This window comes from Amia ocellicauda, chromosome 19 (assembly GCF_036373705.1).
Source record: "Amia ocellicauda isolate fAmiCal2 chromosome 19, fAmiCal2.hap1, whole genome shotgun sequence".
NCBI lineage: Eukaryota > Metazoa > Chordata > Actinopteri > Amiiformes > Amiidae > Amia > Amia ocellicauda.
Window position 1 is genome coordinate 1038196 of NC_089868.1, and position 22401 is coordinate 1060596.

At 38.0% G+C, this 22401-nt stretch overlaps 1 protein-coding gene across 4 annotated transcripts in view; it reads left to right on the top strand.

The window, feature by feature from the left end:
• bcar3 (BCAR3 adaptor protein, NSP family member) overlaps nucleotides 1–22401 on the top strand; it is a 92988-nt gene that overhangs the window by 62738 nt on the left and 7849 nt on the right. For 3 of the 4 annotated variants that reach the window (XM_066692476.1, XM_066692475.1, XM_066692477.1), the window contains 3 exons: nucleotides 12666–12794; nucleotides 20784–21220; nucleotides 21444–21544. In XM_066692476.1, the coding sequence (XP_066548573.1) occupies nucleotides 12666–12794; nucleotides 20784–21220; nucleotides 21444–21544 (667 nt within the window). Of the gene's footprint in view, nucleotides 1–1518; nucleotides 1766–12665; nucleotides 12795–20783; nucleotides 21221–21443; nucleotides 21545–22401 lie in introns of those variants that run through there. The other variant, XM_066692478.1, reaches the window with a different exon arrangement.

A 22401-nucleotide genomic window follows, 5' to 3' on the forward strand; every position in this document is an offset into this window, starting at 1 on the left:
GCCATTCAGAGCTCAGGAGAAGCAGTGTATTTTTTCTTCTCATGAACAGATGGCATTTGGAACAGTTTTTTCTGTGATTTCCCATGTTGTATGAGTATGTGTGTGTGTGGGGGGGGGGGGGGGGGGTATAGTTAAAAGGTTGCAGACTCCACCATGATTCCTGCAACACAATGTAAATTAATCTAAACAAAACCACATTGAAAAACGATCAAACACAACTTTAAATGGGTATATTAAATACAATCCAAAATTTCTAGTAGGAATGAGTAGCTGAAGAAATCTGTTTTTTAATATAACTGCCAGCTGAGAAACAAATAACTAATGCATCAAATAAATAATGCACCAGCACTTGTTCACCCCAGGTTAGTAGTGGATCTTTGTATTTGCTATGTTATGCTGATGTTAGTGAAGACCTGGAATAGCAACACATCTCATGGATATAATCTAGTCCAGGATACATGTACTTATTTCCTCCAGTTCTTCACTGTGTTTGCAGAGCGAGTGTTCAGCTGCAACTGAAAACAAAACCTTTGCAGGGCAGCGCTACCTCGGCATTGTGGGCATTGTTTAAACTCCTTCAACAGCTCACAAAGAGACAGCATGTCACAGTGGCTTTCAAACAGGTTGCCTTCCAGCTGTCATTTACTCACCACACGTGGCCGTTGATTGAGAGCAAATAGATCTGAACTCGGAGGAGAGAGATGAAGGTTTCGGTAAAGCCTTGGTCTGTAAAGCGGGGTTGACAAAGCATTGTCCTTTTCGGTACTCAAAGCCCTTCTGAGACACAATTGTACCATCCTATGAAAACAAAAATCCCAGAACTGATGTCGCAGGTAAGACTCTGTTCTTGATATGTATTTATTTTTGCATCTCTCATTGGATTTTGTTTTCATTGTTCTTTCTTTTTCCTAAATCAAACAAATGGACTCTTTCGTCACGGCAAATTTCTGGCTAACATCGGATGTGATTATGTGTCCTGAAAATGATGCAGAAACCTGTCTCTACAACGAGAGCTGTGATTGAATGAGATGAGCCTCAGATCATGGTATTTCTTCATCTACCAAAAAAACAGTGTTGCAGCAGAGACAAAATCATATGAAAAGCAATCACTCTGACATAGTGCCACACGGGGGGCGGGGGGGGGCGGGAATATATTCATATGAGGAATGAAAGGAAAGAAAATAATTCTCCTTAATTGTGTCTCCTAGCATGGTGCTTGTATTCTTAATAGCCCTGTGGAGTTACAAGGATGAATTGCTTCTCGTGTGTAAGTGTGTGTGTCTGTGTCCATGTGGTTATTCTGAACTGCATAGTGCAACTTGGAGGGGTGGGTGGCAGGGTGGGGGGTTCAGCGCTGTGGCAGTCATTAGCAAAGCACTCCCAGATGCTTAAGATTTCATTTGCGGGAGAGCAAGATCACATGGGGATTCCTGCACTCCATACATGGGAGTGTGTGGCTTAGCAGGCAGAGTCACATACAGATCCCTGGCTGCTTCACCCTCTCAGCAGAGCCAGAGCCAACCCAGAGAGGGGCCAGCATGCATCCAAAGGCACACAGTCGCACGAGAGACTAAGCTATCTCTTTTTTTTTTTTTGTATGTTTGGGGGGGGGGAGAACAGACTGCTCTCAGGGCTTTTGTTTCTTATCCTTTTTGTTTTGTGTGAGAGAGTGGACTCAAAGATGTCTGAGAGATGCAATATACTGAGGACCCTCACGGCAGCCTTGTGCTGCTTCTATCAAAAGAGCTCTGTGATTGGGGTGAAGGTGAGTGATGGGCTATCTCTGTCTCTCTGTCTCTTTCTCTGTCTCGTTTGCTGAATGAGGGCTGCTGGAGACCTTTTCTGAAGGGTTTTCTGAAGGGTTTTGGTTGAGTATCAGACCGATTCTGAGCATGAACTCAGTCTCTTCTTTTTTTTTTTTCAGATAAAAAGCAGTAACAGGTTGAATAGAAAGCAGTACTTTTCAAAAACAAAACACTTTCTCATGTAGACTATTTGTTTCGAGGCTAAGCTGTGGGATTTTGTCCTAGCATTTAAGTTAAGTATGTTTCTTTCTGGGGATGTATGGAACTCCATTGACTGAATGTGTGTCGGCTGTTGACCTACAAATCCACAACAGAATAATCCCTCATAAATAGATGTCTTTGGCTGCTTTGTTTGAAGTTTTAGCTACCACTTTCATAAGTGTGTCATCTCCACAGGTTGTCCAACAGTGACAAATTTGAGATTGTTTTGAGTTAGTCCAGATAGACTTATTTTATATAGAAAAGATAGGGGTGTGCATACAAGTGTCAAACTGTATTAAACTCAGCCCTGGGTGATTGAATATACTGCCTGACTCAGAGCTATTATTTTAAGTGATTTTATTATTGGTGAGTCAGTGTCAGTGACTGGAATGTATTAGGACACTAAGTGGCAGTGTTCCTATTCAGCTTTGTGTGTGTTTGTGTGAGAGAGAGAGAGAGAGAGAGAGAGAGAGAGAGAGAGAGAGAGAGAGAGAGAGAGAGAGAGAGAGAGAGAGAGAGAGAGAGAGAGAGAGAGAGAGAGAGAGAGAGAGAGAGAGAGAGAGAGAGAGAGAGAGAGACTTTGACTTTTAACACTTCTTTTATTAACAAATTCAATATTAAAAAGCAACCCAAATAAATTTTCACACAACAATAACAACTAGAAACCAATAGAGAGAGAGTATTTCACTGATGTACAATTGTAATCAGCTTATTTTGGGGAAGGGAGAATGGTGCACAATTATATCTTTGTCATTATGGACGTTGTCTGTCAGAAACCACTACCATACAGACATATTTATGACAACATGGTGAGGAGTTGTATTGACCATCTGCAACCTTAGTGTGTATAAACCAAAGTCATTTTGCCAGGCTACTCAATTAATTTCTCAGTTGTATTAATTCAATCCATAAACAGGTTGTGACATATTCACAGAGTGGAAAGGAAAGCGGGTCTCACTTTCCAAGAAAAAGATGATTGTACAGATGTACTTTGAAACAGTGAGAGCAAGTAACCCCAAAACAATCCAAAACAAAGTAAGGAACATGGTGCATATGATTGAGAGACTAGTGGATTTCATATTACAGCATTACAAATCTGCATTTGAATGGGATTTACGGAAACGTTTTTGAATCTGTGTCATAGAGATGAGCGTCTATGACTTTAAAACACCCATAGCTAAAAACTACAACTGGATGTAATGAGTCTGGAAATAGTAGCACTGTATTTAGGTTTGGTTATCGAAATGTATATGGAAATGATATGAATGGAAGTGGTGGGGGGAGTGACGAAATATTAATAGAAAGTCATGTGAGTGAAAGAGAACAATATCCAGATCTATCTGTATTGGCTTTGTATAAGGAGAGGATTATTTATTTGTTATTCTTGGTCAATTTTCAATTTATAAAGATTTTGCTGCAAGCTAAATGTTTGTTTGTGTATTTAATGACTTACTTACTAAACAGAAGCCCTTATCCAAGTTGTCTTCCAGATGTGTGCCATCAATACGATATTTAGAAGAAAGTAAATGTACAATATACGAGCAAAGAATAAACTGCAGTCACACGTCTTCCACCTGCATTGTCAAGGGAAGTGTTTTACTTTTTTATCTTTTCAACCTTTATCTTTCATTATCTTTGCAATTGAAGAAATAATAATTTGCATCTGGGTTTCACTTAGAATGCATGGTGTCCACACATGATGAGGAAGCAAATATGTTTTGACTTTTTATACTGCAGCGTTGAGCATTTCAGCATTTAATTATCACACGCTTCTGCCATCTGCTTTCCTATTGACTATAAATAGTTTTTTTATGCACATTTTTGGGCTTTTTTTTTTCCTTTCTCTCTTTTTTTGGGTGAAAGAATGTCTAGATCATTTTGTCCCCAAATATAGAGCAAAGTCTGTTTTTCCTGATGTCTGGTGCTGGGTCTGTAGGGTCTGACTCCAGCCTGGAGTTGTAACTGTTTAGTTTGGCTTGAATTTTTCATGCTTAGAATAGCTGCTGGGTTGCCATGGCAATGTAGCTTTAGGGGCCTTCCCCCAGATGGACCAAGACTGGGATGCAGAGGCAGAACTGGGCCTGACAATGTGGGGGACAGTCATAAGAAATAGAGGGGTGGAGTAGGGAAAAAAGCAGAACCTGATCTGGGACCTAGCTATATAAGGGACTTTAAACTTAGCCTTCATTTCCTTTTAAATGAAAACGACATTCAATATGTTTAATTTTAGCTTTTTCAAACTTACAGTAGGCACAGCTGGTGAGACGGTCTTGTCCAGTTGTGTGCCTTCCCCAGGCAAGCAAGTTCAGGAATAGTAACTAAACACCAGTTTAGACTTTTTAAATAAGCATCATGCTGCAACTTACAAAGTTATTCACTGACCAAAATACTATTTTAGCCATCTTTAGAGCTCAGTGGCTTGGTGTGGGGACAGTTGTCCCTAAATCCTCAGGGATTGTTTCCTATGAACTATAGTAAACCCTAAATCTCCACCAAAGTTTATTTAATTAATAAAACTGTTTCCAGATTCAAATTGAGTGCATTCCCTGTATGATTCAATATGGCTAACTGAGCACCTTGCTCTGTTTTGATGCACTTAAGAGAGGTTTTCTGTTTGTCAACTTCCTTTTTGCTGTGATGTTCTTGTGTTTGTTAAATCGTTAATTTTAAATCCTGTGCTACTCGTTTGGGTGGTTTGCCAATGTTTGAAGCAAAACAACCATATATTTGTCCCTGTCACTACTTTTTAATATATATCCTTTTAGAACAGATCGATTTACCTCTACTTGTGCAAATATGAAACCTAGGTGATGTCACAAAAATCTGATGTTTGGGTGGCAAAGCCAGCCAAGTCGGAAGTCTGACTCCCATCTGCTTTTAAGGACCTGGGAATGTGAGTTGAGCATTACAATGCCTGGTGCTGACAGTTAGGATTCATGGTGTGTGGCATCTGTATTGACAAGAGACTTCAGAAGGTAATAGAAAAGCAAAAACATCCCATTCATCAATGCCAGTGTCCTTGCAACAGATGGGGAGCTGAAACCACCCCCAGTGCTGGTCAAGCTAGTTGACCACTGAAACACAAGCAGTTATTGCTTTATTATCTACTTTCCCTAGAAAGAGTGCAGGGTTGTCTTTGAGCTGTTGGGAATTTACAGAGATGCCATCCCTTTAATTCTGCACGCTCAACCTTTTGTTCTTCACACTAATGTGGATTTTCTAGAAGCTTCAGACTGTTAAAGTAAGCCAGCATTGCAATAAGTGATGTATAGCTGGAACTGGCTCTAATCCTTTCATGCCTCCCTGTTTATCTTTTGTGTTGCAAACATCCAGAGGAAACACTGTAGAATGGCTTGCACACTCTGGATTTGAAGGACAGAGGTGGTCAAAACAAGAACCTTATTTTTCTGTATTCCTCTGGTGCCCCACAAAATCTTTCCCAAACAAACGCTAAGATCCCTTACAAAAGACTGCAGTCAGATTTGATTCCATTGCTGCACACGGTCCAACCATCACTTTGCTGGCATGAAAAACATTAGCAAATACATTTTGTAAAAAGTGAATGATAGGGAATATGGAACAGGCCAATGTGTAGAAATTTTGTTCAGATATACACCTGCCTCAAACATTGTCGAAAAAGACCTCAAACTATTATGGTCCTGTAATATTTTTTTTAAAATAGCAATCCAGTGGTGACAGATGCAATTTTGACGATTAATTTATATAGAAGAAAGGCAGATAATAGAGGCCCCAGGAGTGTTGCATGTGGGTGTATAATATTGAGATGGCCATCGCAGTTAGTGTCTCAGTTTATTTATTGACAGGAAGGGTGGAATCAGTTACAAGACAAAACCCATTTGGCAGGAAAATCCCAAATGAGAGAGAGAGAGAGGACTGTACAGACGGGGCCAGGCTCTAAAGCCTTGTAATTATTATCACATTGGATCAGGGAGGTCTTCATCCCCTTAATCTGGACATCTGCAACTCCCTCAGGAAACCCATTAAACACATAAACGCTATCACTTGTAATTTTACACTTCCGTAGAGATATTGGCTGCCTCCGCAAAGGAGAGGGAAAGCACTGGGGACATTGAATCAGATTAATACATCATCACTTTCATGGGGAGGTGGACCAATGTTTACACGATCCAGAAAAAAGGGATTTCTCCTCCTTAAAAAATATGATTTTTCTGTGTACTTTCCCAGAACCCAATATTTTCTTTCAAATTGGCGAGATTGGCGTTGGAAACCAAAAATAAATGTAGCCAGAAGCAAGCTGTGTGTGGCTCTGTTAGTTAACCTCTTGAAACAAGTGCATCATAACAGGTTGTGCACCATGGAGCATCCAAATCTTCTACACATACAAATGGGACCGTGGGGAACATGTTCCCATGGACTTTTCACAGCAGAGTATGGCTCAGTGTGGGCACTGTTGATGTCCATGATGGACTGCATGTGTAGAAGGACATGTACACAGCTGCATGACGCTATTCAGTGATGAAGAGGGGAACATGACATTGTCCGAATAAAAAAACTTAATTTCTCTGTGGTGTGCCTTTTTTTAATTTGTTCTTTACAATCGAATATGTATATAGGTATAAAGGGGATTATCTCTAAAGTGATTGACAAGGGGATCATATTTGTATACCACTGTATCTAATGGAGTTACAATTCAAATGTAGCTGTTACGTAAATATAAAATCCTAAAAATAAAATTGCTTCCAATATCAATCCTCTGCCTTCCTGTAGCCAGTTAATTAGTGTGAGTTTATGAACCTTTCAATTTTCCAAGAAAAAGATTAACATTCCCCAGGCATAAACAAACAAAGCCTTCCTTTCTTCCTGCAAGATTCCACAACATGCTAAGCCAACAAATCGGCTTTAAAGCAGTGCTGTTGCTATTTAGGTTTTTGTTCGTGTTACTTTTCATGCAAACAAGAGGGAACTTTACAAAAATGAATAAGTAAACCAATAAAGGAATAGAACAAATTTTCATGTGTAACCAGGGAGACGTGCGTCAAATAAGTGATGTGGCTTGGAGGGAATACATAACATCTATAAATACTATCACTATTACTATTTGAGTAATTATGTTTCAGCCTTTATATTACACCTGTTTTTCTGAGTTACTACCATGGCACTTAGTGGTGTGAAAAGTAAACCACTAACTGTAGTATAATGTTTCACACTCTTCACCTCTATAAAGAAGAAATTGGTCCTTAAAATATAGTTTTAAAAGGAAGATAGGGAGAATGCCCCAAGAACAAGCAGGTACTAAAGACAGCTGCAGTACAGGCCTGGAAGAGCAACACCAGGGAAGAAACCCAGCATCTGGTGATGTCTATGGGTTCCAGACTTCAGGCAGTCATTGACTGCAAAGGATTTGCAACCAAGTATTGAATCTGACAATTTAATTCATGATTATGTTAGTTTGTCCAAATACTTTTGAGCCCCTAAAATTGGGGGTACCACATATAAAAATAGGTGTAATTCCTACACTGTTCACCCAATTTGGATGTAACTACCCTCAAATTAAAGATTAAAGTCTACACTTAAAGCACATTTTGTTTCATTTCAAATCCATTGTGGTGGCATACAGAGCCAAAATGATGACAATTGTGTCACTGTCCAAATATTTATTGACCTAACTGTATTTGACAACAAATGCCCTTTCCTGGCATTCATTACTTTGAATCACTCCTCCACCTCAACATCATGTTTTCAGAAGCTCCTTGGCAAATTTCACTTAGTGAGAGGGGCAACTCTAGGCCAAAATAAACTTTATTTACCTTCTGCATATGTCTATTGAGGTTGTCTGCACTCCTGAATTATTATTACTTAACTAGTAAATTTGTTGTATAGGTCTGACATGTATTAAACAAACAAAAAGAAAAATAACAGGTAAATGCCTTTACAATTAATTTCAAAACAAATTATTTTCCGTCTTGAATGCCTTGAAGCCCAATTTCCTTTTGTGTCCCTGGGTCCGTGTGTCCCTGCTGATCTGGAAAAGCTCCTCTGGTTTGATGTGGTCGATGCCTTTCATGATATTGAAGACTTGAATCAAGTCCCCACGTAGTCTCCTCTGTTCCAGGGTGAAAAGGTTCAAGTCCTCAGTCTCTCAGTAGGACATTCCCTTCAGACCTGGAATAAGTCTGGTTGCTCTCCTCTGAACTGCCTCTAGACCTAGAAGTCCTAGGTCTTTCTCATGCGTGACTTCTTCCAGTTCTATTCCTCCCATAGTTTAATTATAGTGGATATTTTTGTTACTTGCATGTAATACCTTGCACTTGTCCACATTGAATTTCATCTGCTAGTTGTCAGCCCACACCTGAATATTATCCAAGTCCCTTTGAATGACCCATTACATGACTCATTATATTAGGAACTGACACACAACAACCAGAAAAGAACAGTATTTATTGACGGTGATATGGCTCTGTTTCTTTATGGAAATGAATAGTCTCTCGCATGCTGTGGTTGGACACTGCCCCCTGACCTGATCTCTGAGCTGTTCTGGTGTTGTTGGTCTTTCAGATGTGTGATGGCTTTGGGAAGTAATTCAAACGCACCTGTGTTTCCAGATACAGAGTACTTAGCAGCACATATGCAATCCTACATAATTTGAGAGGGAGTGACCCAAACAAGGTTCGTGGTGTTTGCTGACAGGATTCATTTTATATTTCATAATATGCTCTCCCATATGAACCCTCTTGTATCTGTTTCAGACATTGATGCCACAAGAATGAGAGTTTGAAATCATATCAGAATTGATATGCAGTTAATTAATTAGGAATACTGCCCTCAGCTGTAAAATGTAAACAATATTTGGCATCTAACGTCTTTTTCTTTATTCGTATTGATGATACAGAACATTAATTATAGTTGATCTGGTGTCTTTCAGCTGCATTTAATTTATAATAGTGAAATTCAGAATTCTGGTCTTTCCCCAAGTCTTTCGATTTTATATGACAATAACACTGTCTTGGTCTTGCTTCATCCAGATCTTGCTCATTTTTTCCCACTATTAGTTAAACACCATTAGACTCATTATTCTTCACTTCATTACTGCTGTTTTCAGTTATATGCCACAAATCCTATTATTCCCAAAGGGGATTCAATTTTTCAGTTACAGTATCCAATACAACATTGTTAATACATAATTTTACGTTGCTTAATGGGTTTAAAGCTTCATCTTCCTAGTGCAGTGCAGCAGATGATTGCCACCATTCCAGAGTGGGTGTGCAACACTGATTGTGCCCGTGACCTCATCATCAGCTCATGTCAAATGTTCCCTTGCTGCAAACATAGCTGCTGGCTCTGTTACTCTTCAAAACCGGTGATTACATCAGCACCATGATACTAATCTCTTCTTGTGGTCTCATATCCCTTTCTCTCCTTAATTGTCTGTATTCAGACTTCCATCCCACTCTCTGTCCCTTTGTGTTCCCAGCCACAATCACTCAACGCAGTTACACACTTTTTCTTACACATTCCTCAGATGGTTCAACTTTTGTCTTGAGGGCTAAACCTCTACCTGCAAGTGGACACCTGGTGTTGTAATCTTATTTACTGGCCTGGTAAATGATTGCATCAATATAACTTTGGTCACCATATCCTTCACCATTCTTTTTCCTTTTTTTGTTAATCTCTTCCCCCCTCCCTTCTTGGTCCTCTTTAATTGTTTTATTTTAATCTTTTATATATACATCTATATTAAATACAAAATTGGCCTTCTCTTAGGATCATTTAAGGCCAATTTTGTATTACGATAAGGATAAGGCTAGTTTCCGGGGAACTGTACACTGTCAAAAAGCTGTCGTTTGAGAGGATGTGATAGCTGTACTGTTCCAGATTCCCATGACATCACTGCCTCCTAAATAACACCCCCCCCTCTTCTATTCCAAGTACTTGGCTTTGAAAGTCACAGTTTAGGCTGCAGCTTTGTCATTAAGTAGGAGGCTGTGGTTTTAAAAGACAAGGCGATCCCCGAAACAAACTGTAAATTCTATGTTTAGCTCATGAGGCAGATGACCCAGATACAGTAACTGTTTGGGGCAGAAATATCTCTGTGTGAAAGGAAAGGAAACAACTTTTAAGAAAACATCAACCAGTGCTTTTCCATTTTAAACTAGGAGTACAATGTTAAGCTTCATTTACGTCCATTATCTAGCACAGTTGTCATATCACGCTTGTAATACAACAGAAAAGCAAAACGGGGTACTCCCTTTATTTCCATATTCTGGATAGTTCCAGTTTTTGTTTTCTTCTTGAAGGCAATAATCAAATGAGCTCATGATCATCTCGTGAAATATTATCTTTAATTTCGTCAAGTCATAATCACTGTAGCAGACTGTTTTCAAGGTGTAATCACTGTACAAGTGTTTGCTTGACTCTTTTTTGCACTTAATTAAAAAAATGTTTACACAAAAACAACTTGTCTTCAGTGCTGTAGCAGTTGATGTCCCTGATGACAATGTCGGGGAACAGATCTCTGTGTTCAGTGCTTTCTTTGAAAACAGTCACATGTGGATTAATGAGGTTCCTGCTGTGAAATTCAGGATGAAAAAAAATAATCAATATGGGTAACATCACTTTTCAAAACCAGTTTCCCTTTTAAAAAAGAATGGGGTAAACCTGAAGATTTAATGTCTTATGTTAGGTAGGATTTTGTTTTGAGGGGAGATTGGTTTGTTTAATTTGCTAAAGCCCCAACCAAAATTGTAATTTGTGACAAGCAATGTGAATCCAAGTGTCAACACATGCTCAACACTAACATTTGGGGGTGGTGGTGGGGGAGGGGGGTGGGGTAAGTTTCAATATATTAACTCTTTCCCTTGAGATGTCAGCAGCCACTACTCTGCTATTTATCCAGGAAGTCTGTTCGTAAAGGATGTAACACCATACAATAAAGCTGAGCCAATATTTCAATATTTACAAATCCTCTTAGAAAACACTATCCTATGGGTTCAGATTTCCATGCTCTTTACTGGAAAGTATTCTCACTTAGGGGGACCATATGGCTGTGTAGTCAAAGGGGCACTTTGAGACAAGACAGGATTTTTAAATATGCCTTTAAACAAAAATACCTTTAGATTCATGGGTGATATTATATACCTCAATTAGCATTTGTATAGGACTTCAATACTCGAAATAACACTGAGAAGTCCAGGACCAGTGCTAATCTGGGTATTTAAAATAAGAACACGTTGGTTCATTGATTGTGGCTAGATAATTAAACTTTACACCAAACGTAACAATGATAAGGGCTTTCAACATATTTGTATTGTAAAGTATTCAATGGTATTCTTATTTGTTCTTCTTATGGTTACTTGCGGTTTATAATGCAATAAAGTTACTGTTTGCCTTCTGTTAATTATTCATAAATGTTATATGATGTTGTTCCTGTCTTTCGATCAAATTAATAACACTGGTCAGCTGTTCACTCAGTCTCATTTGTGGCAGAAGAATAGCAACCGTGAACAGCAGATCAGTGTTTCCTGTTTGTGCCAATACTCAGCTCTGCAGAGGTAAACTACTTCATTTGCATGTTGGTATCTTTCAGTTTTAAAAGCTGCTCTAGTTAAGTGTTAATAAGTTACGGAAATCTGCGTAGATCTAAACTTTAAGTGGACAATGATCTTTTTAGACTTCTAGATTTCTTAGAAAGGCAAACTGTTTAAATCAATAATTACATTTTAGCTCAGAGATTTACAAAGGGAAGGAGTCTTTTCAGTTGTAATGTGGTGTTGAGGATTTTGTTTAATTCTAGGAGAATGTTTACCTGTTTTTTGGTTTGTGTTTGTGTGTGATATGGGTTGAAGAGCACATGTCATTTCCTCTAATGGTTAGATATTGGAAGTGTTTAATCTTTGACAAATAAAATTATATTCCTTTATTGCTCCTCATGTGGTATTGTTTTCAAAATTCCCTTTTGTCAAAGATTTTATTTGGCAGTTACAAGTGCAAGTCACTTCCCAGTAACATATTAAAACTCAGTAAATGTTTAACTATTGTATGTAAAGTTAGTTTCCATTTCCATACCAGGGCATAATCATTTAAATCACTTACATCTGAAACTGAACCTTATGCAATTAAAGCAAAATATGGGCTTATTTTCCACAAGAGACTTCCTGGATTGGCAAACCTCTTCCTTCTCAAACTGACAGTCATTTCTCAATAATAATACAATCTCCGGTAAAGGGGAAAAAACAAAAACAAAAAAAATGGCTGTGTGAATTAAGGTGTGTTTCCACCACACAGAAAAGGTGAATCAGGGTGTAACCAACTGAAAAATCCCACCCCCTCTCCCCCCACACCTTCCCCTGGCACACACCCCTCCCTTAAGGCGTACGTACGCAATCTGTGCAACACACCAGGTGAGCGTTTTCCAGCACTGTAGTCCCACGGCTCATTTGCCTGCGTTTATTGTCTGTTACTCTGCAGTCTGTCTCGCACATGCTGGTAGAACAGGACTTTTAGAAGAGGTGTTTCCCTGCTAAACAATCACTGCTTGGAATAGGACGGGGGAGGGAGCTAGTCTAGTCTAGAGCAGAGAGCAGTGCAACACAGAGAAACAAGCACACTCACATACACAGACTGACAAATGTAGCCATGGCTTTAAGGACCCTCAAGCAGCTTGTTCCTATTTATGTGCAGTTCTCCAAGGACAAGTACATCATGGATGTCCCTCCGGAGAAGCTCCGCAAAGAGCTGGAGGAGGAACTGAAGCTGAGCAGTGAAGAGCTGAGGAGCCACGCATGGTATCACGGAGCCATTCCCAGACAGGTAGGTCCCCCCTCTACAGTGACTGCCTAATCAGGGCTTAGGAAAAGAGCATGGGGCCACAATGATGAATGATGTTGTGGGCAGTGGTTGTGAGAACACTTCTCATTCACTGGGCCAAAGTGAGGAATGTCAGCTCTTTGTCCATTACAGGAGAAATGTTTTGTTTTGTTTTACTGAGTGTTTATTTTAATTTGGCGTGCCTTTAACCGCTGGGACAACAATGTGTTTTCTTTATTTGACACAGGCCTCAGAATCGTATATCACATTGTGTACAGACATTTTTTAGACAGTACTGTATGTCTTTTGTTGAATGACAATGTTGCAAAGAAACGAAGGAAGTGAATTTGTGTTTGGCATACATTCAGGTAAAAACACAAACATTTCCTGTGTCATTTACTGGCCGTTTTTATAAAGAAGTGCTGTTTTATGGTGAACTGCAAGATCACAACTAATGAGTCTTGTTTAAATCCTGGTGATAGCTTTTGTCATACTCAGCTCTCATCTGTGACTAATGGAAAACACATCAGGAGTCATCTCATCGACTGTGCTGAAAGAGGGCTTTTTTATTTAGTGTTTTTTACAAAAATGACCTTTCCTTCCATGTCAGATGCTTTTAAAGAGCCTCTTCATGACATCTCTTCCCATATTCTCCTGCACATGAATCTGAAATGCTCACTGGCTGAATAATTGTTTGTGCACAGGTGGCATTTGATCTCATCTAGAACATGTAATATCCTATACTAACAGACTGTGTAAATAAGTCACTTTTCCTTTTGCAATTGTTGTTCGAAATATAAAATAAGATAATTTTACCAGATATGTCATTATCAGCAGCCATGGGGTAGTAATTCACAGTAGATAAACACAATACTCTGCACAGATAATTTAATTGAAAGAAAATAGTTTTTTAATAATCCACAATGTTGGTCGTGACTGTCTGACGCTGCAGCAGAACGGAAACTAATTTAGTCATCTAGCATGTGTTTGACATTTTTTAAAGTGTCTACTTTGTACTTAAGAAATGGTGGTCTCCTATATGAACTTGCTAGGTATGTTTTGGTTATTAATTTGGTCACACCATTTAATAAAGCTTTGAGAAAATCAGTTCAAATACAGTTAGGTATTTGTCTTTATTTCTGGTGTAATTGGGAATAAGCCTAATAAAGCCTTTTATGGTGGATATTTATTTTGTTTTTCATGTTAAGCAGTCACAACTTTTTAATACATAATTAATAAAGTATGCTTAAAGTAAAGTAATTTATTATTTCAAAACATATAGCAGAGATTAATCTAATACATTTTTTCCAAACATGTTTGTACAGTACTGAACAAGATATTTTAGTTTCCAATGATCTGAGATTTAGAAATGTGAGTTATAATAATGGGGTATCTCCAGAACTTGACAATTAAATTAAACAACTTTTTACATGAGAAGAATACTAATTGAATTAGCTTCTCTGAACATTTTTCCATCTGGTGTTCAAAAATAAAGATCACATTTCACCCAGAGCACCTGCAGCAGACAGTCATGGGTTATGTAGAGGTGGGGAAGGATAAGCTGCGGAATAAAGCAGTATGCCTGGGTTTACCACTAGGTTAAATGCTGGGTAGAGCTGCCGGTCTGCCTTTGACAATGCAGCTGCATTAGAGATTTCATTAAATTTGTCTAAGAGGTTAGTGTCAAGTATGGTTCATCATCCTCAGACTAAATCTGCCTTACCAGTCTGCCTAACCGGTCTTAAAACCAGTTTCAGACCGGTTAGGTAAACTGGTAAGGCAGATTTGGAATTATGGGAAACAAATCAGTGCACACCTAAAGACACAAGAAAATGAAGCAAACAAAGCTGTTAATGATAGAAGGACAAAATCAAGACCTGCATTCAAACACTGCAGCTGGTTTAGTTTTTTCTGCAGTTCTCACACATTGAATAAAGCTTTTTCCTGATTTAATTTCAAAGGCTTATAAGAATCTGCTCTGCATCCCTCAAACATGCATATCAAACATGCACTAAACACAGAGTGACTGTATAGCTCAGCGTACACTTGAGACAGGACAAGATTTTCAAAAATGTGTTTGAACTGAAATACTTTTACATCTAAATTAGGCTAAATAAAAACATCTAAAAAAAAAACATAAACATCTAAATAACACTTTTGCTATGCTGAGCACAGTTACACTGCAATACAAATATGGAATAAAGGCTGATAGCATTTCTATGACAAAGTTTGTGTATTTGTGTGGTTCCCAGTAATTAAAACATGAATGTTATCCCCTGTAGACTAATGTCAGGTAAATGTACTGGAGAAAAGAACAAACCAAACCATATAAATGTGTAGATTCGCTCCTGATCAAGTCAGTTGCATTGAAAAGCTGTTCACTCGTCTGCAGAAATAGTTGAACAAGTTTATCAGTGATGCATGTTTGCTGCACAGTTATTAAGCATCAATATTCTTCTCCACAAAGTATGTAAGTACATGTAATGCCTAATATACATGCTAATTAATTTCAATTTAGGGCCAACTTTCAAATGTGGGTCCTGTCTCTGTCTTGGTGCAAGTAGGTGTCATATGATCACCCTAACTAAACTGCACATATAATAGTTTATGAATCTGGTATTTTGACATGTTTATTCAACAATGAGAATACAAAGTCCATATTCTCTATAAAAACAAACAATAATGTTCTATGGGTTTCATTTGTGTGTCACAGAACATTTATCTTTGAAAAGCCAATTGCACAAAACCAGTTCAGTCTCATATTTAGCTTGCATTGTGAAATGAATGCTGTAATGAATTACCTTGAGAAGTGATGACAGATTTAAAACTCGATTTCCAAGGATGTTTTTCACCAGGATAAAATTTGTGCTTCATATTATGAAAGTAAGACGTAAAGCTTAAGAAAAGATGTCAGTAAATTAAATGACACATCTGTTTTTCAATGCCAGTGTAGGATACAATAGTTAATGTACCTGTACAATACATGTTGACATATAGATAGATGTATGTAAATACAGTACAGATGGTATCTTTCTACACTCTTTAGTACAGGGTCACATTTGATAATATGTTACAATCTTAATATAAGTCCTAATATTTTTTCAAAAAGGCCCCAATGTTTTCTGAAACCTATAGGGCTACCTTTGACATATTTAGCAGCTGTCATTCCCATTTGCAACCATTTGGCAACAGTTGGAGGGTTATCCTCTTTCCAGTGTTGTAGATGGACACTTACATTGCCCTGTTGTGAAGTCGCTAATTACTGCAATCAACTGAGGCATATCACAACACTAGGCATTAAACCACAAGCAGTTTGTCTGAGTCGCCAGGCTTTTCCGACTGGAAATTTCCAGTCCCTTTGCAGGTGGGAGGGGGAACTTTCTCCAGCACTGTTGCACCTGCCATTCAGGTTACATAGACACGCATTGTCCAACACTGCTATTCTTTAGAAACACGGTCTTCATCCAGTCAGTCTGTGCAAACAAAACTGATTGTAACCTAATCATCGCCACCATGCCAGACTTTTCCATTCACTGTTAATATACTGTGGGCAGTGTTGAACATTCAGTGACCAAGGGATATCCTAACCCATTAATTGGGATTGGGGTTGTTTAAATGTTAATTATTGATTCATTGAGTGCCTATACTTGCTCAGTTAAAGGAAGTCTGGTTCTTGATATGGGATAAATTAAAGGAAATGCTGATATGCATGTCTAACAGATTATACTGGCTACTGAACAATCAACAATATTTGTAAATTTGTAAATTTGATGCCCCTTTGTCATGATCATTTGGTAGAATTCCAGCTCACCACATCTGCGACCTTGTGAATGACTCATAGAAACAACAGGAAGGTTATCAATTTAGCCATGTTTAACTCACCCCCTGAAAGTGTTAAGGCACTTAAAGTGTCTGCTATGGATTACTCAAGACACAGAAGGAAAGGCAGCTACATAAGTGCTGATCAATACTAGCCATTCTCAAAACACCAAAATACAGGCTGCTTAATTGATCACAATGAAATGCTTCCAAGTCTTTTGAAATGGAAGATGCATGAACCTGCTGGACTGGGACATACCTGAAGTACAGAGTAAATTTTATATTGAGCTGTTTCAAATCAAACATAAACCTGGGAATAGGATGAACTTCACCGACATAGTGTACAGGAACTCTCAGTTTTCATTTCACTGTGACATTTCCAGGCTTTTCCAGATCTGAAATCCTTAAATACGTATAACCGAAAAACAATAGCTTTGAGGAACCTTTGTGGACAGCTAGGAATCTAGATCTCTTTTACCTGACCACCAAAGACATTTAATTCAAAGAGCCCAAGACTTCAAATAACTCTGTGCTCCATTTAAAAGAGTATTGCAATCTGAAAATAGATTACATTCTATAGGAAAGGAAAGTAAACATGAAAAACCAAAGCAGGAAAAATAAAAAACAAAGTAATCTGACTCTCAAAACAGAACTCAACAACCTGTTACACTGCGTATATTCCAAAATTAGTTTGCTAATTTCATGTAGCTACTTGACAGCCTGCGATTTCCCTAGACACCTTTTCACCTCGGGGGAAAAAAAAAACAAGTCCGATTAAGCTGCTCAACGCTTTGTGCGACATTAGGCCGAAACAACACAATGGAAACACCCAACGGCAGAGTATTAATAAAGTAGTGTTTAAATTTTAATGTTAATAATAAACACGACACGCTAAAGTAAACCGAAAACTCATATTCACAGGCACTGTTCAGACTTCATCTGTGAGCCAGAATGCACACAGGTCGTGTTAACACTCGAGATTGAAAAATTGTTTGCCCAGCCTCGGTTTTGATAATAAAAACTCCAGATGCTCACTAAGATTTGCTTGCAGTGAGTGAAGCGAGGGATGACGAGGTTGGTCGTACAGGATAAAAAAGATTCCAGAGCAGTATACAGAGTAGTAATTCACAGAAAAATAATGACCCTACCCACTCTCTAGCATTATTTAGATTAGGATATGGACTACGATATATAGGGGTACTTTTGCAAAACCCTTGAACTCAAGGAACACACAAGGAATGAAAGAGGAAATGGGGATCATCTCAAAAGGGTTTTTCTGCAATTGACTACAGGTGTTTAACAAAATAAGTGAGTATTTAGGAAACATTATTAAACTCTAATACCTTGTATTTTATAAAAGTCTTGTAGAGACTTCTTGTAGAGATGTCAATGTTGAAGATATCCGACATTTCCTCAAAATTGTCTGTGTTGCAGTCTTACTAAGCAGAAAGAACTAAATGTACAGGTTACTCGCTCACACCAAAACCTCTCCAGGCATAGGTGTGATATCTATAGAAGTCAGGTTAGAACACCACGTTTGGCAGTCACTTCTCGTAAAAATCACTCCAACTACAAGAGGTTAAGGATGCCTGAAAAATCCTTCATATTCTCCTAGAAATGTTTAGATATTTTTTACTATACCAGCAAAGACAAAAAAAGAAAAAATGTTACTAAAAAAGGAACACATTTTCTTCATATACATAACATTACATCTGTTCATATGCAAATATGATTGCATATATTTAACTTTAATATCAATATCACAGTCAAGGGGGGAAACAAAACTTTTCTGCAACTACTTGAGTCTTTAAAATATCACACCAATTCATTTGTGTATTAAAATTCAAATCAGGAAGCTGGACACTCTAAATCAGAGCAATTACAAGTCCCTCAGGCACACAATATATTTCCCCGTTTCAGCACTTTTCATAATCTACTTTGGCACGTCAAACCAAAGATCTTTACCTTTTAATGAGGAAATTGTTATGTATCCACATGGAATATGCCACTGCTGCCAAATAATAAGCAATCCAGTATAATTACATCCTTCCTTTTGCTTCTGGAGTAGCAGGAATAGGATATTTAGAGAATAAAAAGCACAGTTGTAAATGCTGAAGATTAAAAATAACATATTTCCCACATTAAAGTAACTTAAAGTAATTATACTCAATAATATATATTTTTTAGATATTAATTTATACAATAATCTTGAGAATGTTAATTTTTTATTAGGGCTGTCTTTTTAATTGCGATTAATAACAAATGAATCGTGATCAATCAATCGCTTATTTATCACGATAACATTACATAAATAATTTACATTATGTATGAGTGTAATTCTATCAGAATGGGTTTAAAATAATCCCAAGGAAATCCTCCAATCAAATCTTGTTTTAATAACAATTCCAGCAGTCTAGTACAAAACTGTAAAAAATGTAATACAAATAGCACAAGAGGTTGCCATAGTCCAAAGAGTTTTGTGCTACTTCATTAGAAATGTACTGAATATGGTCTCCTGTAAATGCATTTACATTATAGGATTGATTTTACTAAACAGTGAAAGTGAATAAAGTTCCAAGAAAATCTGCTCCGCATCTTATAGAATTTTAAAGGCTTAGGATCAATATAGGAATAAAACCATAGAACTGCAGGTCACCTATTTCTTCTCACTGAATCAGTTGCTCAAATATACTAGTCTGTTAACATTTTCAGAAGATAATGGATAATGCTGCTCCATTCTGTATTATTATAACTGACGTCGTAGCCTTGACTAGCACTTTGAACATTAGCTTGTTTTGTTTTAAGGTCATAGCTCATACTTGATATGATATGATATTGAAATTCACCTCCATATCGCACATAGACATATCACTTATTTTTGTCTGTTGAAACATCCAAAAGTGTTTTAAAATGGAAGCAGATATTTATTAATCAACCTTTCTTCTCAAACGCATCTATTGGGTGCACAGAACTCTCAAAATAGAGAAACAGGAACAATTGCATAAATTCATTTTAAACTAATTGCAGGGGTTAATGCATTGAAGTGCAAAACACAAATGCAAAAAGAATACCGCAACTGCAAAAAGAAAAACACAAAAACAAAAAGAAAAACAGAATTGCAAAAAGAGAAACACAATTGCAAAAAGGGAAATGCAAGTGCAAAAAGAAAAATGCAATTGCAAAAAGAAAAACACAAAAACAAAAAGCAGAACACAATTGCAAAAAGAAAAACACAAAAACAAAAACAGAATTGCAAAAAGAAAAACACAATTGCAAAAAGAAAAATGCAATTGCAAAAAGAAAAACACTAAAACAAAAAACAGAACACAAATGCAAAAAAAACAAATGCAAAAAGAAACAAAAACAAAAAGCAGAATGCAAAAGCAAAAGGAAGAACACATGAAAATAGAGAAACAAATGCAAAAAGAAACACAAAAACAAAAAGCAGAACGCAAAAGCAAAGAAAGAACACAAATGCAAAAAAAACACTCAAAAACGAAACGAGAAAAACAAAAACAAAAAGAATGGAATTGGGTCATCTAGAGTACCAATAGAAAACGTGTCCCGCTTTTTCATCCCCCACCACTGTTATGGGCAAGCTACACGCCCACACAGGACTGAAGCGCTGCCATTGGTTAGTGTCTGTGCTCTCTGCACGTGAGAAACACTCAATTTAAAGTATAGTATTGATGCAGACACGGAAATCAGATGGCTATTAATACTATTAAGATTGTGTAATATTTGTTATATTGCGTTTTTGTACTTTATTTAAATTAGTAATAAATAAATACTCTCTGTTGTCTCAGCTGTGCTGCCTCACAAACAATTTGGTCCAGGATCCGCTGTTACACACTTACAGTAGCCAATCTGTGTTCATGCTGGTTATATGTAACAAAATTACTAAAAACAAATGGACATCTTGTGAAACTTGCACCACTAGTATTTAAGTGTCCTGAAACATCACAGCTAACAGTAGAAAATCCTGATAATTGTATCGGGACATTTATATGCAAGATGAGCGGTATAGGAATAATTGGAAATGCTGCTCTGTGATTGGCTGGTTTCTCATATGTGATTTTATAATATGAGTAGTAAAATTTTATTTTACACAAATTTATGTTTTCAGGAAATGCTGTTGGTTTCTAAGATCTCCATCATGCTTAACCACCACAGGTATCGGAAAGCCTGATTCAGAGAGATGGCGATTTCCTCATCCGAGATTCCCTCTCCAGCCCTGGGAATTACGTCCTGACCTGCCAGTGGAAAAACAGCCCTCAGCACTTCAAGATCAACAAGAAAGTGGTGGCCATGAACGAGGCCTACTCCCGGGTGCAGTATCTCTTGGAGAGGGAGACCTTTGACAACGTGCCCTCCCTGGTGCGCTTCTATGTCGGCAACCGCAGGGCCGTATCCGAGGTGGTGGGGGCCATCATCTTCCAGCCCATCAACCGCAACCTCCCCCTGCGCTGCCTGGAGGAGAAGTACGGGGTGATGCCAATCAAGATCGAGCAATCAATGGCCGAGCAGAAAACGCCATCCAAGAGACTGAGCTTAAACATCATGAACGGGCACTCGCAGGACCACACACTCACCAGAGGAAACCTGCTAGGGTAAGGGGATAATCTTCTTGATCTACCCAAATACATTTACAGGAGTGATAGGAATGATAAAAGCCAATAGCCCCTGCAAAAAAAATGATACCATAATGGAAACTTACCATTTCCTCCTATGAATAGGATAGCTGCGGTAGAAAATGTGTAAATAGATAATAATGTGTTTGTATGCTGTACCTTCAAAGTTAAGCTGCCATTTCTTTATTTTACCCCCTAATAGAAACAAAGACAAGTGTGGCAGCCAGCCTGCTTGTCTGAATCACGTAAGCGAGAGGAGACGACTTCTCAAGACACACCAGTCTGAAAGTTTCCTCCCCCTCGGTATGTAAGACCCTGCTTTGGTTTTTTCCATCTCACATGAAGTACTATATGTTGAAACCTTTTATTTTTGATGAGTCTGAGAAAAAGATTACAAAGCAATGAATCCATTGTTGTACATTGAGTATCAAATTCCCTTAAAAAACAAGAACAAACACTACTTGAGGTGTTCTATATTAGTGATAAGCATGTTGTTTTCCTTGCCATGTGAATGCACATCCATCGAAGGGTGAAGGGAACAATCGCAAAAAGGCAGTAAAGTGCATGTTCAGTTTGGCCCCACTTAGAGTCAATGTAATGGCCTATTTTCAAAGACTAATTATTTAAAAGGATCTGTAGCAGTGGAGAATTACACACCTCCCACATTAAATATGGCTTTCTCGTCAGCCCTGCCTCTGTACACAGACCCAGTGACAATGGAAAGCAAACAAATACCTCAGTCTGGGTCTAGCCTTGGTGCTGAAGGCATTGGATCACAGGAGATTTACCCAGTGGAATTGGAGATGATGTTATTTAATGGAATGACAAGACTGTTTAGCAACACTTTGTAAATAGCATTATATGGACAAAACCTTGTTTTGTTGTTTTCCTTGCACTTTAATTATTATTCTACCTGATGGAGTGTTGTAACAACAGCAGTCTGCCTTTGCACAGAGAATATTAGCAGTACAAATTGTGGTATGATTAAAAAAAAAACTGCCTGTGATTTCTTGTAAAATGTGCTCACGAAGGTTGTACCACAGCAGGCAACCCTGAATTGTGCAATTGTGTGATTGACTATGACTAAGACTGTAATTAAAAATAAACAGGATCTATGGCTGACAAATATGAAATTGAAATGATGCACAGTATTGCTGTAG